The sequence below is a fragment of the Enoplosus armatus genome, chromosome 8 (genome assembly GCF_043641665.1).
Source record: "Enoplosus armatus isolate fEnoArm2 chromosome 8, fEnoArm2.hap1, whole genome shotgun sequence".
Classification (NCBI taxonomy): Eukaryota; Metazoa; Chordata; class Actinopteri; order Centrarchiformes; family Enoplosidae; genus Enoplosus; species Enoplosus armatus.
Window position 1 is genome coordinate 13,292,059 of NC_092187.1, and position 14,235 is coordinate 13,306,293.

Genomic DNA, 14,235 nt, shown 5'->3' on the forward strand with positions numbered 1-14,235 from the left:
TAAACGCTTGTCCATCTTAGAGCGCCTCTAAATCTCCTTAACTGCATCTGCATGACAACAGTCAACTGCTAATGCGTACAAGAAAGTGCATATCAAATCTTAGCTCTGAGTAAACGGAGGAGAAATATGATGTCATAGACTTACATCGCTGCACTATAATTCGAGCATGATGCTGTATCGTTACTTTATGCTGCCATGAATAGTGTTCAAAGCTGCTGTGGAGAATTTAAAGCTGGAAGAGAGTTTTGCCATGATTTCCAGCGGAGCCGGACCCCGCACAAAACATCATAATTACAGTGCCTGTCATGACTCCTAATCACAAATGTCATAAAAACGACATAACATCCATCGTAAAGCTCTCGACATAGCAATGATTCAACAGAAATCATTCTGCTACAGCCTGCAAACTCTCAAACGCCAGAGCCCATGCCTAAAACTGTGCAACAGTCTTATGTCAGTCATAAACACGGCGTTGACCTGCCGCCACGCGCATTATGTCATTCCTAACAGCGAAAACAGCGAGGGCAACAACACAACAGTCTAGGAGGGAAAAACGGTTCATGGCGGATACGATGTAAATTGCATATTAACATTTTGTCTGTGTAGTGAGTGAGCTGTGCATGTGCTTGTTAGTGGAAGTAATGTGGAACCACAATAACTCCAAGGAAGCCCCCCCCCCCCCCTCCTCCTTTTGATCGCCCGCCGTGGCTGTGGCCGGATGTCCACTGGTTACCATAGCGAGGTGTCGGCCAGATCACTGGAGGAGGACACAAAGCAGAGTGCGCGTGTGTGTGAAAAAGTGAAAAAAAACACACACATTCTGGTTGAAAGAGGAGGTTAGACTGAAGGAGCGGCTGAGTGGGAGAGAGAGGGCTTTAATGATGCTGAAAATTGGCCCGTGACTGCGGTACACCCCTCAGGTAAATCATTGCTACGGCTTGCTGTCAACTTATCTGTCCCCTTGTCCTCCCATCTCGCCCCGCCCACGCCCCAGCTCCGTCTCACGCAGTCTCCCCCGCCTCACCCTGACTCAACTTCTTTTACGACCGCATATTCAAAACTTCCATCTTTCAGCCATACTCGCCCTGTCGCAGTAAATAATGTGTCTGCGTGCATTAGCAAGCTTTGAATTCAGAGTGTGAGCGTGAGGTGGAGAGTAACTAAGTAGATCTACTCTGGTACTATGCTTATGTACAATTTTAAAGTACAAGTACTTCATTCTTCCATTTTGACATACACTAGGCTTCTATTTTTCTACATTTAAGGGAGAAATACGACACTTTTTACTCCGTTGCATTCACCTGGCTGCTGTGTTCACAAGTTACTTTAAAGAGTGAGGTTGTACACACAAATCAAGTCATGAGCTCATAAAATATGACGCATTGCTGGAGTTTAAAACCAGCCAGCATGACGGGAAGACGTTTGTTGGCTTCTGCTCGATTTGTGGTGATTGTGTAGCTTTCTGTGCCCTTCATTAGAAGAAAAACATGCTAACCTAAATCCTACAAGTTATTTTAAGGGAAGGCAAGTAGCGTGTCCATTCACATCGTTTTCGTCTTTTAGAGGCTATAACAGCAGTAGGATATAAAGTAGTTATTTCAGTTGCAACATTAAATACTTCCATGTGTTAATGTAACAACAACGTAACAGTGTGAAAGTGGTAGAGGAAGTACTCAGATCCTTTACTTGAGTAAAAGTACCACTACAACAACATAAAAATACTCCATTACAAGTCAAAGTCCTGCATTCAAAATCCTATATATGTAAAAGTACAGAAGTATTATCAGCAAAATCAAATGTTTTCAAATGTAAAAGTTCTTGTCCCAAAGAAAAATGGACTTCATGTATATATAATATAATTCTTATATATGACATTATTAGGTTCTTCATACTGAAGCAACAATGTTTTTCTGTTGTTGCTTGAGGTGGAGTTAGTTTGAACTACTTGATGTGAAGTTAGATAGTTTAGTCCAGTGGTTCCCAATCTAAGGGTCACGCCCTCTCTAAAGGGTCATAAGATAAAACTGAAGGGATCTGAGATGATTAAAGGGGTAGAAAAGAAGAAAAAGAAAGTTCTGCTAAACAGCTTTGTATTCATGTAGTAATATTTCCCTCTGAAATGGAGCCAAGTAGTTGAGTAGAGGTCTAAAGTAGCATAAAATGGAAATACTGGAGTAAAGTACAAAAACTCAAACACTGTACTAAATTAGTTTCTTAGTTACTTTCCACCACTGGTGAAAGGAACTGACGACTTTTGACATTTTAGAACATTTTACTATGTAATACGTACAGTATGTACTTTTACATTAGTCAAATTTTGTTTTCTTCCTTTGATATTTGACAGTAATGGATATCAGTACTTTTTTTTTTTTACCTCCTCCTGTGTGTGTATGTGTATATATTCTATGTATGATGTGTGTTTGAGGTGGGAGGTTGTACCTGAGAACAGTGTCGGTGTGCTCGGGCAGCAAAAGTGCTGTTTCCTCTCCAGAGCTCTGCCTTCCACTCTGAACTGGATCAGATTCCTCCTCCTTAACACCAGAGAGCAACACACACACACACACATTTAACACGTCTGTCCGGCAGCTATTACAGTCTAATAACTTGCAGACTAGCGGCCTAATTGCTTCTAGGAGATAATGTCTATATCAAACGATCCACTGCCCATGTTTAAATGGTACGCTTGGCTATCAGCATGAAGACATAGCTCATTTTCAGTATTGCATATAATTACACGATGGTGATGCTGAATGGCTCAGATAGCACGTCTCACCGAATCAGAGCTGTGCGCCAGAGTGTCTGAGCCGGCCTGGTGTGGCGAGGAGAGCGGGGCTGGCTGGTTGATGACCACTGCGCTCCTCTCCGCCTCCCTGGGGGAGGGAGGAGGGGTGGCAAGGAGCAAGGAGTCAGGCTCGCCCTGCTCACACAGGCTGTAGTGTCCCAAAGGTCTCGGTGGACGGAGGGGCTGCAAAGCCTCCGGGTTCTCGTCCTCAGAGTCAGATAATGCACTGCCGGGCCGACCTGCCAGATAAAAACATTGGCAATGAAAAAGTGGTCACTTTTCTTCAGCGCACTGCTCCTGTCTCCCACGACGTCGGCCATTCTAAACAATATTTAGTGTTGCTGTTGAATGATAGTTAACACTTTTATTGTTCACATCTGCAGGGCATACAGTAGATTAATGTGTGGCTCCATTCACCTGTAGAGGCAATCGGGGCAGCGCTCCACTTGGCACTGGCCACTGTTCCCATCTTCTGCTCCAGCTGACAGATGTACTCCATCAACTCCTGCAGTGGAAAATACAGCCGTCATATCACACACCAGGGCAGGACCTTCATCACGGCTTCAGCGGCCGTCACCCTCATAAACCTCATTATGTCTGACTTCTTCAAGCCAAAGCCACATAAAATGGTTACACAGTAAATACACAAAAAACAACATTTGCTATTATATAAATATTATCATCACAGTTCAATAAACATTTAAACATTTGTTTGATTCACGATGTGCCACAGATTGGCTGCTATGCACCCATATGGCCGATGTGTTAAAATTAAGCTGGACACTGATTTTAAAAACATTGACCATCTTCTCTGCCAGTAGCGGGCAAATGTGATGGTGGTTAGCCAACAAAAACTCTGCAGGCACTTTAACAGCAGCAACACTGACTGCCCTGAAATCCACTGATTTATATTGCACTATAAACTATTTATATTGCACAATAACAACTAAGAAGACAACAACAGACAGAAGATTCCCAACACCTAGGGCATTCACGATCCCTGTGTACTTGTGTATATATTACACAAGTAAGCTTTAGGATATAATAATATATTATTAATACAGAGCTTTTAGAAAAACAATTATTCATAGGTGCAGTCGAGCCTGAGTGAGGTACATATTGTAATTAAACTAAATTTAAAGCTGAGTGTTGCAGTTTGAGCTGATTAGGAAAAAACTGTTACGCTTTACTTGTTAATCCATACAAGCCGCTTATTAGCCTTGAGACCTTATCAGATGATGATGAACAGAGCAGTCAGTGCCTGTATCCCCATACATGCACAGTGTTTACACATGTTTATACCAATCTCAAAACATTATAGTTTTCCCCTTTTTTTTGGACAAACGTTCAGCACAGATTCAAGCTGTCAAACAGTGTTTCTGACCTGTTTCTCTGCAAGTAGCTGCTCCTTCTCTTTTTGGGCGACCCTCAGGCTAGCCTTCAGCTCCTGGAGCTCCCTCCGGGTTTCACTCAGCTGAACCTGCATGCCAGACATCAGAGGACAACAGGCTGTGTCAGAACCATCTAACAGATGCTGTGACTTCAGAATGACAACAGTGTAGTGTACAGGGTCAATCTCAGTAAAGTTAAAGGAATGGCTCGACATTTTGGGAAATATGCTGATTTGCTTTCTTGCAGAGAGTTAGAGGGGAAGAATGATACTACTCTCATTTCTGTATAGCAAATGTGAATTCAGAGCCAACAGGCAATTAGCTTAGCTTAGCATAAAGACTAGAAGCAATCATGGTAACAACAAGACTGCTGGAAGTCACTGTGCCAGGCCAAGAAATAGTTCCAGCACTTAAATCCCTGTAAAACCACAACTTGTCGTTTGTACTCTTCTGTTTGTGTATGGATTAAACAAGATATTTTATTTTATAAAACAATAACAAGAAACACTGAAAACGACAAGTTCTTAGGTGTCTTTCTCACCCGGTTGCAATCCTTTTCTCTCCCAAGCTCAACCTCCAGCTTCACTCTCTCCATCCTCTCCTCCTGCAGCCTCTCCTCCATCCTCTGCATCTCTGCGTTGAGTTTCTCCAGACGCTCGTGGTCCTTCTGTCAGGGTGACACACACACATTTACTCAGTATATAACATGTTGACCTCAGGCAGTTATGGTCACTGGACCATGTGTAACTATAATTACTGCCCCGCAGTTGTATGCCTTTGCCAACCAGTCAAGTTTCCGTTTACATCCATGTCTGTCCAGACTCACATAATATATGTAGTGAAGACTTGGAAGGAACTAAAACTGAAATTACGGATAAAAATCTATTTTCAAGTCACGGTGACCTTTGACCTTTGAGTCAAAAGTGTCAGCAATTCATGGTCCGATCCAAATCAATTCTTGAGTTAAGTTGACGACCAAATTCTAATCAGTTCATCCTTGAGTCCAAGTGGACGTTTGTGCCACATTTGAAGAAATTCCTGAGATATCGCGTTGACGAGAATGGGACAGATATACGATCGTATGGACAGACATATGGATGGACTGACAACCTGAAAACACGATGCCTCCAGCAACGTCTATCGCCGGTGCAGAGGCATAAAAACTCGACTCAACTGCACAGCAGCAATACAAAATAAGATAAGCAACATATGCCACTTAGGAGAGCTATGGGAGCATTTCATCTTGATCATCTGTTTTGAAACATCATGGCATCTAACAACATAAAGATATTTGGACAGTAATGACATATGCTAAAATATATTCAAAACTTTACCTTCACCACAGTACAAATATATAACATTTTCTAAATTCTCCACTTCACTTCACATTCTATGTTCTGCAGCGATACAGTACCTCAGCAGTGCGCTGCAAATTCTGCCTCTCCTGGGCCCAGCGGGCTCTTGCCTCCCTCAGGGCCAGACTGGAATCTGCAAGCTGCAGGGTGAGTTGGGCAGCCTGCAGACGAGCCTGGTGCAATTCGGCCTGCCCATGATCCCTCTGGGCTACCATGGCACTTAGATCACTCTTCAAGCCCTCCACAGCACGCTCGCTCGCGTTCAGACGCTCCCGCTGGCTCCGCATCTCCTTCAGCGTTGCCTCGCTCTCCGCCTGGCCATAAAGGAACAAGAAAGTGTGTGTTGGCTACATATCTGTAACTGTAGGTGATTTGCTTTAACTATCAATCCATATATTAATCTCAACACTCCTTTCAAGCCCGTCCCCTTTGATTCCCAAAGAAATGTCTGACCTCTTTCCTGTGGGCAGTGGTGAGTTTCTGGGTGAGGGTGGTGATGGTGCTTTGGAGCTGCAGGACACTTGTATCTCTCTGGGCCAGCGAATTCCTCAGGCCCTGGAACTCCTTAGACAGGCTTCGGAGTTCACCCTCAGTCTGTTCCAGCTTGGTCTAAAAGACAGAAATAAATGACACAGATGGGAAGAGAGAAGGAGCTGTAGAAGAAAAGAACAACGGAGACACAGTTTTTTATTTATGATATACAGCATGTTCTGAATTATAATTACCTGCAGGCTCTTTCTCTCACTCCCCTCTTCCTTTCTCTGAGCTGCTGCCCTCTTTGCTCTTTCCTTCATCCTGCGCACACACAGATTTGGTTACTGACAATCAAAAGTATTCATGAGACATAACATAAACGAGGGAAAAGAGACAAAGCGAGAAAAAAAAAGAAAATGTCATACCTTTCCAACTCCATCTCTCTTTCCAGAGTTCTCTGTGTCAGGGTTTTGATATCCTCCTCCAGCTCTTTGATTCGCACTTTGCTCGCCTCCTTCGCATCCAATAAAGTGCTTTTCTCCTGGGCTAGTGATTCTCCTACAGCCTGCTCCTCCTAACAGACCAGAGGCAATTACTCATTTTTATGAGGAATTTTAATTTATCATGATACAGACTAGGATACCCATATGAAAATGTTTTACATTTAACATTTTATTATAACAACCCAGACATTTCATTGAATTACTGATATTTAGAATTTTATATCAAAAAAGTCAGGATATTGTTTAAGCAGAGACTTGTGCTTTTCATTGGAGAATATGGGCACAGATACAGTGAAAAGTATGGAAATGGTAATAGGCAAATTGGTCCTAATCAAATGATCTTGCCCCTGTTATTTGCCTAGCTCTATACACCACCTTCTGCATCCTCTCCATCTCCTTCATCTTCTCTCGACTCTGCATCAGCTCCTCCTGCAGCCTGGCGATATCACTTTCTAGATCTTTGCATCGTCTGTCCCAGGCCTCCCTCACCCTCTTGTACTCCTCCTTCTCTTTCCCCCTTTGCCTGTTTGCCACCTCCTGCACCTGCAGCAGCTCAGCGCGCTCTCGCAGACATTCCTGCAGTCGGCTCTGACAAGAGACAGAAGGAAACAGGCAGCGGACAGGGAATCATAATTGTGGTTTAGTCTTTGTGTGCCAGCAGTAAACAACAGTATTGATTGAGGTTATGTGTTTTTACACTAATTTTGCAAACCTGAAAAACATGCTCTTTCTCAACCTTATCTAGTCAATCTATTCTGTATTTGTTATCCTCACCTGCAGCAGTTCAGCCCTGGGCACTACCAGCAACATGTCTGTGACTCCTTCCTCTCCATGGGGCTCCTCCTCGAGGGTCACCAGATCCTCAAGTGGTTTCGGAGCGCAGAAAGTGAATTTGGAGCTGCAGGAGCCCACTTCCCCCTTAGCATCGATATATACAAACTCATACTCTTGGGAGCTGGGCTTGGGTAGGTAGGAGGCTAAAAAGTGGTAGAAAAAAGATGAGTCATGTTAAAATTAATAAGCAGTAAAGAATTTTTCATTTTTGAGCTGGCTTCCCATTATGCTGTATATAATGTTGAACAAGGACAAGGTGGAAGCTAAGTGCACTTTAGGTAATTTTACTACCTCTGATTTTGGAAGACCTAATTGCCTGTTCAGATTACCCGAAATCTTAATGATACAGCAGCCGAACAGTATTTTGGTATTTATACAATACACATTTTACATTTATGCAGCTGGATTATTGTAATACATAAAACATTAAATTTACAAATGTATTTTTTTTAAATTGCAACATTAATTTATGAGCGGAGTGTTGCAATACAGCTCCCGGCCACCAGAGGCAGCACTCAGATCGTTCATCACAGGTGAGCGTATAAAAACAAAAATAGCGTTGCGCGCCATCTTTGATTGAACAGTGTCGCAAAGACTTTATTGGAAATTAGGCCTACTCCCTAGGAATTAGCTGAGGTTTTGTTACTTTACATCGGCCTGCAATAGACTTTTACCATCCTGATATATCGTCCAGAAGTCCAGCCTGTTTCGAGTGAGTTCCTGTTTTCATTATTCTTCCGTCAAAGTACTAATGAGCGCCGCCTACCTGAAAAAGGCGGGTCACTCAAACGGTCCCGTATCAGAGCTAGCTTACTCTTGACGAGTGCTGCTTCACTTTGTAGATGCCTCTTACAACAGAGCAAAGTAGCTGCTTTATGGGCACCTGTGGTGCTTAAAGAAATACTTACATTTGATGAGAAACGGTTATTTGTTGGAGGTAAGATGAGAATATCGAGTCTCTGTTCAGAAGCGTGATTAGCCTTGGACAGGTTTATCATGGCGTCGCATTAACAGTTAACTGAAGCAGGTGCAAACGGTTAACAATAACCTCCGCCTAAAGAAAAATACAACTTTCAATGGCTCAACGTTTGTCTCACTCGTATGTTGTACTTTGTTAGATAGCTAGCCACCAATACATGCAAGAACCGACTGGATTTTGTTCAGAATCCAGAAAGTTAGTAAAACCGGGGGCTTCACTGAAGACAGGACCTCTGAGGAGCAGCCTGCATTTAAGGCCCTGTTGGTCAGTGAATAGCTAGCTGGCGCCAATACTTCAGTAACCTGCTGCAAGCTAACGTCTCATTAAACAACGACGTTTCTCAGTCTACTGTATTTTCACACCTTTACACATGAGACATCATTTATCTAACACTACCGTCCAGTAAGAAAGCACTTTTCTTCTTTTCTCGTTTCTTTACTAGTTGTGCTATTAGCATAACCTTGCAACTGACTTCCATTTTATTTATTTTGTTTAACCATATTTGTTCATATCTCCACATTCTTGATTCTCTGTTTCATTTTTTTTTAATCCACGCAGGAACTGATGATGTTGCTGCTTCCCAGTTTGACCAGAGAGCATCCAGCCACAGCCCGTGACTTCATCCAGCCCATAAAGTAAGCTAACCTAATATTATCCTTATCTCACGCAGGCTATAATTCCATATTTAGAATGATTTATTTAGGATTTCTGTTTCATAACACATGTACAGTAAAGTGGCCAGATTGAAAACAGACAGGAAGGGTGACATACAGCAAAGTATATGAGCTGTATTGTAACTTATAGCACCAGCTTCGGTCACAGTCCAGGCAACCTCCTTTTTAAATCACTGCATCGCTTATCTTAGACTTCCCTTCCCCTGCTTTTCTCCCAATGAAGAATGACATTGACAGTATGCTTAAGTTAGTGATAAATCACTAAATCAGAGGTCAATGCCACACCTGCTGCACACGTGCCCCCTCACACTGAATCAGGCTTATCAGTTGCCACTGACAGACAGGACAGAGTGAACACTGTATTCTCCAGTGAGTAGTTGTGGTCAGAGCAGGCTTTGAGCCATTGTCTTTGTCATCCTCATTACTCAACCTCCTGTGTCTGTGTGACTGTGTCTTTGTTAGAGACCAAGCTAAGAAGGATATCTGTCTTCTGCGCAGGATATTTTTGCTTTTACATCTGTGGAAATACTCTTTTAAGATAGAAATAACTAACATTTCCTTCCACTCAATACACCACTCGCCTTTTGTTATACAACAGAGCAATTCAATTTACAGAAACATCAATCTCCTGCTGAAGGTTTTATGTGCGGATGTAAGCACTGTACTAGTAAAGATTCTGGCTAACTATGGAAAATAAAATGCAATTAGAAAACAAGGGCACGAGTACCCTGGAAGTGCACACAGCAGTTGACTTCTGTGCCCTCCTGATAGTCAGCCGGGGCCAGTGCCCAAACAAACGTGTGGTAGTCCTTCACTGATGACCATCCCACCTGAGGAAGAAAACATGCACACAGTTATTTTGCACTTGAATACATATACTGTTTATTCACTTGATTTTTGTGACAGTCGTCAGGTTAACAATACCTTGAAGAGCCCTATCCAGTCATTGCTGGCCCAGTTGTGCTGTGAGCTCAGTGTGTAGTGGCAATCGACTCTGCTCTGAGGGAAGTAACTGCAGCCCACGTTTCTAAACTCCACTCGCCAAGCCTTTTCCATGGCAACACAAAACAAAGGCAGGCTATTTTGCACCTACCGGAAAAAAACACAATGTTCAAACTTGCGTTTATAATTGTTGTTTACAACAAGGTCAAGGTAGAAACTGACATGCTTGTTGGATAGATGATAGGTAAGAGGTGAGCGCTGAAGAACAAACAAGACAGAGCTAGCGGCCTGTGAATATTTATTTAGTGTAAGAGGATATCCTGACTGAGCACACACTTGAGGAGAGGACACCAGAACTAAACCTCAGCAACAGCATTGCCTTTTGAGCAACAGGACATATTACATGTTTGTCACCAGGGCTATTTCAGTCATCTGCAACATCATTTGCTATTGTACACAGTCACGTGTGAGCATGCAGTTCAAGGTGTCTGGGGGGCCTCCAGCATGTACATTCCAATACACTCCATGAATTTTAAGGAATTCCTGCCTGCAGTTAACCACACCGCTTGGAGACACGTGTGGCTTACAGAAAGCATTATTTATTCATTTAGCATTGTGTGGGGTAGTGACTCCACTATAGGCCATATGTGCTTAACTGTTGGATGGTACCCTGTCATGGCAGACATTCAGAGACTATCAACAGACTAACATGACAACATGTGCAAGGAAAAAACACTTAGAGAACTCTAAAAGCCCTACTTGGGCTTACACTGCACATATGCTGCACTTGTGGATTAACTGACTTTCCCATGCTTTTTATTTATCTCTTGTGGTACAGTCATAATCCAATATAATTATAGGGGTGTAGAGTTTTCTATTTTAGTAAAGCATCCTTCTAAACAGAGGAATAGGGGAAGAAACTTTTCTCGTGTAAATATTGCAGAACATTTTGCAGATTCCATCGAAAATCATAGATCAGTGAGGAAAATGTACAGTAGTCTTCAGAGGGTTCATATTACACAGCACGAGGCTTGAGGCCCAACAGTAGCACATGTCGAGAAAACAGTGTGTCTCGCACGTCGATGCAAACTTAGGAAGACAGATCATGTAATCGGAGCCATTACAGGTAGATCTGTATGTACTCGGGAAGTACTATCATTGTCCAATTAGTTAATGTGCTGCGCGTGCACGTCAGGCGAGACAATAACAGGCTTTGTTAACTACAAAAGACATCTGCGCACATTATCTCTCGACCGTCTCTGATGTCTCGCTTACCTTTTTTTTTATCGCCCTCACTTCTCCACAAACAGTCTAAAGGAGCCGTAACTCTATCAGATACAGGAGTCACAATCCGTGAGAAAACAACAAAAACATGAGCGATACAGTCGTGCGTTCCTCCTCGGGCTCAGTTGCTCCACTAACCCGAAACAATAACAAAAAACCCAAGCAAAACACAAGCATGACAGCTTCACTGCCACCGCGGAATTGTGGGAGCTGTTGTTCACCACGCCGATAAAACATCGCTGAAATACCGCACTTCAAACTACAATCCCCAAGCTCAAAGCAGAATAGCAGAGGTCGCGCTGGACGTAATATGATGCTTCCCATCGGCCGCCGTTACTTTTCTCATCGGATGTCAAAGCACAGGGGAGCATTGGTTGTTCGACAGACTTGTGAAGACGGACCAATAGAAAATTAGTATCTCGTGTGCGATGAGGAAAACAACGATTAGCGGGTGCTACTGCAAAGCGGATGTGTGCAGAGTGTGATTTCCTTTTTATTTGCATTTCATCTCACAGGCTCTCGCAGATGTTTGCATTGTGACTTGTTTTGTTGTTATTTTCCATGCAGCTGGAAGGTAGACTATGTGCACTATGAGGGCTATTTAATTTGAATGACAGTAAAATACTATAGGTTCTCTGCAACATAATCTATCATAAGATTTTTGTTCTTCATTTAAAATGTTGCTGATCAGTTGAATCAATGTCCTTCAGGGATTCTTGTCAAATTAAACATGTTTGCTGTAGGTTATATCTTATCGGGCACCAGAACAGATCTCAGATTTAATGTGGGATTTGGGTTTTACTGAAACCCAGTAATGCTACCTTTTGGAACACACCCCAGTTTGGCAATTGGTTTGAGAGACGCCTCACATCTCATACTGTGCGTTGTAACTTGTCGGGGTACATATGAAACAGTATGATGATGTTACAGCGCCAGACAGCAGATGGCAGTATACCATCTCGAAAACCCAATGCTTTGCTCACAGGTTGTGTTATGCAGACCACGTCCCTAAACCCTCTATAACACACAGTGCATGCACTTTAGCCTCCTGAGACTGTCCCACTGCCTTCAGAAGTAGTCTTAGCACACATTTTTTGAGCTTGTCCCGTAATGTAGGAGAGACATTAGATAAAGGGAATATACTATTTATTTAGGCTGCAGCATGAGATCAGAAATAGAAAAATGAAGAACTCAACTTTACGTTTTAATTAAGCCTGATACAGTTGAGGTTTTGCAAACAGAACAGCAAAGCATATGACTTGCAGAGTAAGTAGATGATGGTACTCTAGGGTGAGGAGAATATCAAGTCGTTGAGTGGGAGTTTAAACAGTAATTTCTTAAATTGTTTGTCTTGGATCGAAATACAGAATTGTGACTTTTTGAATATAATACATATTTAAATGATGGCTTTGTAAATAAATGTGAACCCAATCTGAATCTATTTAAAATTTTAAATCAGGATTAAAAATGATGATAAAGGGAAAATCTCCATTGCAGTACACTGAGTATGAGGCAGTTGGCTGCCTGCCACCACAAGAAAGCGAAAGCCAGATCATAGAAGTGCAAATTAAAGCCAGTATTTAAGATTTAAGGTTATCATGCCTCAGCAACCGCAGCTTAGATAATGCTCATCCTATATTATTATAGTTATTGATGTTCTTCCCATAGCCTGCTTATTTATCTCTGCTCATTGACCAGTCAATCCAGTCACACAGTGCTTTACTCTTCCTCAATTAGTAAGCCCAGTTTGGCTAATTTAGTCTGTTGAAGACACTATAAGGACGCTTCATGTAATTTTATGCCGACGGACAGTCGATGTTGAGACCCTATAAATTGTGTTTAAGTGGATTAATAGTGTGCTGAGGCTGTGTGAGCAAAGTGGTGCTGGAAATAGTGGCTCTCTATGCAGTTGGATAATTAAATAGGTTGTACTGCAATGGCTAGCTTATTCAGAAGCCATTGTTTACATGTGTGTTTTAGGCTAGGGTGTTAGGAAATATAAACAATGGTCACGTTCTTAATTTAATTTAGTTGCAACTGTAGCTTCCACAAGATTTATAATGTATGTCTTGCTACTGCTTTGTCTTTATCATGATTTCAATTAACCAGTATGAAAAGCCTGATATGCATGAATATAAAAGGCCTCTTTATGAATTAATCATATAGTCTCACTCCTATTGGGTTACTTTGTACCTGTTTTGCTAATTGGTTGGTGTTTTGTGGTACTGTTATTTCAAAAAACAGTATGGCAGACCTCAGATAGCCTTGACTTTGAAGCCTCGCTGTTGTGTGAAGTTAGAAGATGGCTGTCCAGGAGGAATGTGAGGCTTCACCCTAATAGAGACTAGACTGAAAGTGGATTGGCCATGAAACTGCTTGATCTTGACCTGGCTGCCTGCTGTTACGGCTCCTCTGTCTGTCATAACCCCCACCCCCACCCCCAACACAGGCACATACACACAAATGAATTTAAACCTTTTTCTTCGGGAAGTGTGAACTGGACTAATTTCAACACTAAGCATTAGGTAGCAAAAACCCCGCTATCAACTGTTCTGGCACAAAAGCTTCGGCATGCTGTTTATTTATTGGCCGTAGAACTATTCCACACAAATTTAATCCCTATCGTCTGCTGATTTCTAGCAGCCTGGCTTGGAATTCCTCTCAATATAAGAAAATGGTATAGCCCCTGAGTGCTACTGCAGTTTTATTACCTGAGGTGGTCTGTCTGAATATAGCTTACCACATGTCTCATTCAAAGGGAATGGCAGGTATGTGTCACTAGTCATAAATTCTAACTTGCCTTCAGCAGTAATCAGTTGCCAAGGAAACCTCAAATGGGATTATGACCTTCTGTTGTGTATAGGCAAGTAAACTGTTAGAGTCGTCAACATCCAAGAGACGAACGTTAAAGATTTATGTCGGTAAACAATTTATTTTCTCATCATACTAAATTAATGCGTGATGTGTCTTGTGAGTGAATAAAGCTTTTAGAAATATACAGTTTCTTTCTATGAAGG

General features: G+C 42.2%; 1 protein-coding gene across 1 annotated transcript; it reads right to left on the bottom strand.

The window, feature by feature from the left end:
• Positions 1 to 690: 690 nt before the first annotated feature.
• On the bottom strand, positions 691 to 11,290 carry calcoco1a (calcium binding and coiled-coil domain 1a). The gene is made up of 15 exons (XM_070910676.1): positions 11,210 to 11,290; positions 9,917 to 10,081; positions 9,720 to 9,822; positions 7,280 to 7,482; positions 6,881 to 7,093; positions 6,428 to 6,576; positions 6,254 to 6,323; positions 5,982 to 6,137; positions 5,588 to 5,842; positions 4,715 to 4,840; positions 4,167 to 4,262; positions 3,200 to 3,287; positions 2,774 to 3,021; positions 2,440 to 2,531; positions 691 to 757 (listed from the first exon to the last, which is right to left on the bottom strand). Exons 2-15 carry the CDS (start codon positions 10,046 to 10,048, stop codon positions 730 to 732), a joined length of 1,959 nt encoding a protein of 652 aa, XP_070766777.1. The 5' UTR covers positions 10,049 to 10,081; positions 11,210 to 11,290; the 3' UTR covers positions 691 to 729.
• Between the last annotated feature and the right edge of the window lie 2,945 nt (positions 11,291 to 14,235).

What these genes read in the sequence shown, in the direction of transcription:
- calcoco1a (XM_070910676.1), bottom strand. Translation starts at nt 10,048, where the DNA reads ATGGAAAAGGCTTGGCGAGTGGAGTTTAGAAACGTGGGCTGCAGTTAC. An exon ending in CCAGGGCTGAACTGCTGCAG is followed by an intron (nt 7,094 to 7,279) that starts GTGAGGATAACA and finishes GTCTCTTGTCAG; the next exon opens with AGCCGACTGCAGGAATGTCT. An exon ending in GAGAAAAGGATTGCAACCGG is followed by an intron (nt 4,263 to 4,714) that starts GTGAGAAAGACA and finishes TCTGGCATGCAG; the next exon opens with GTTCAGCTGAGTGAAACCCG.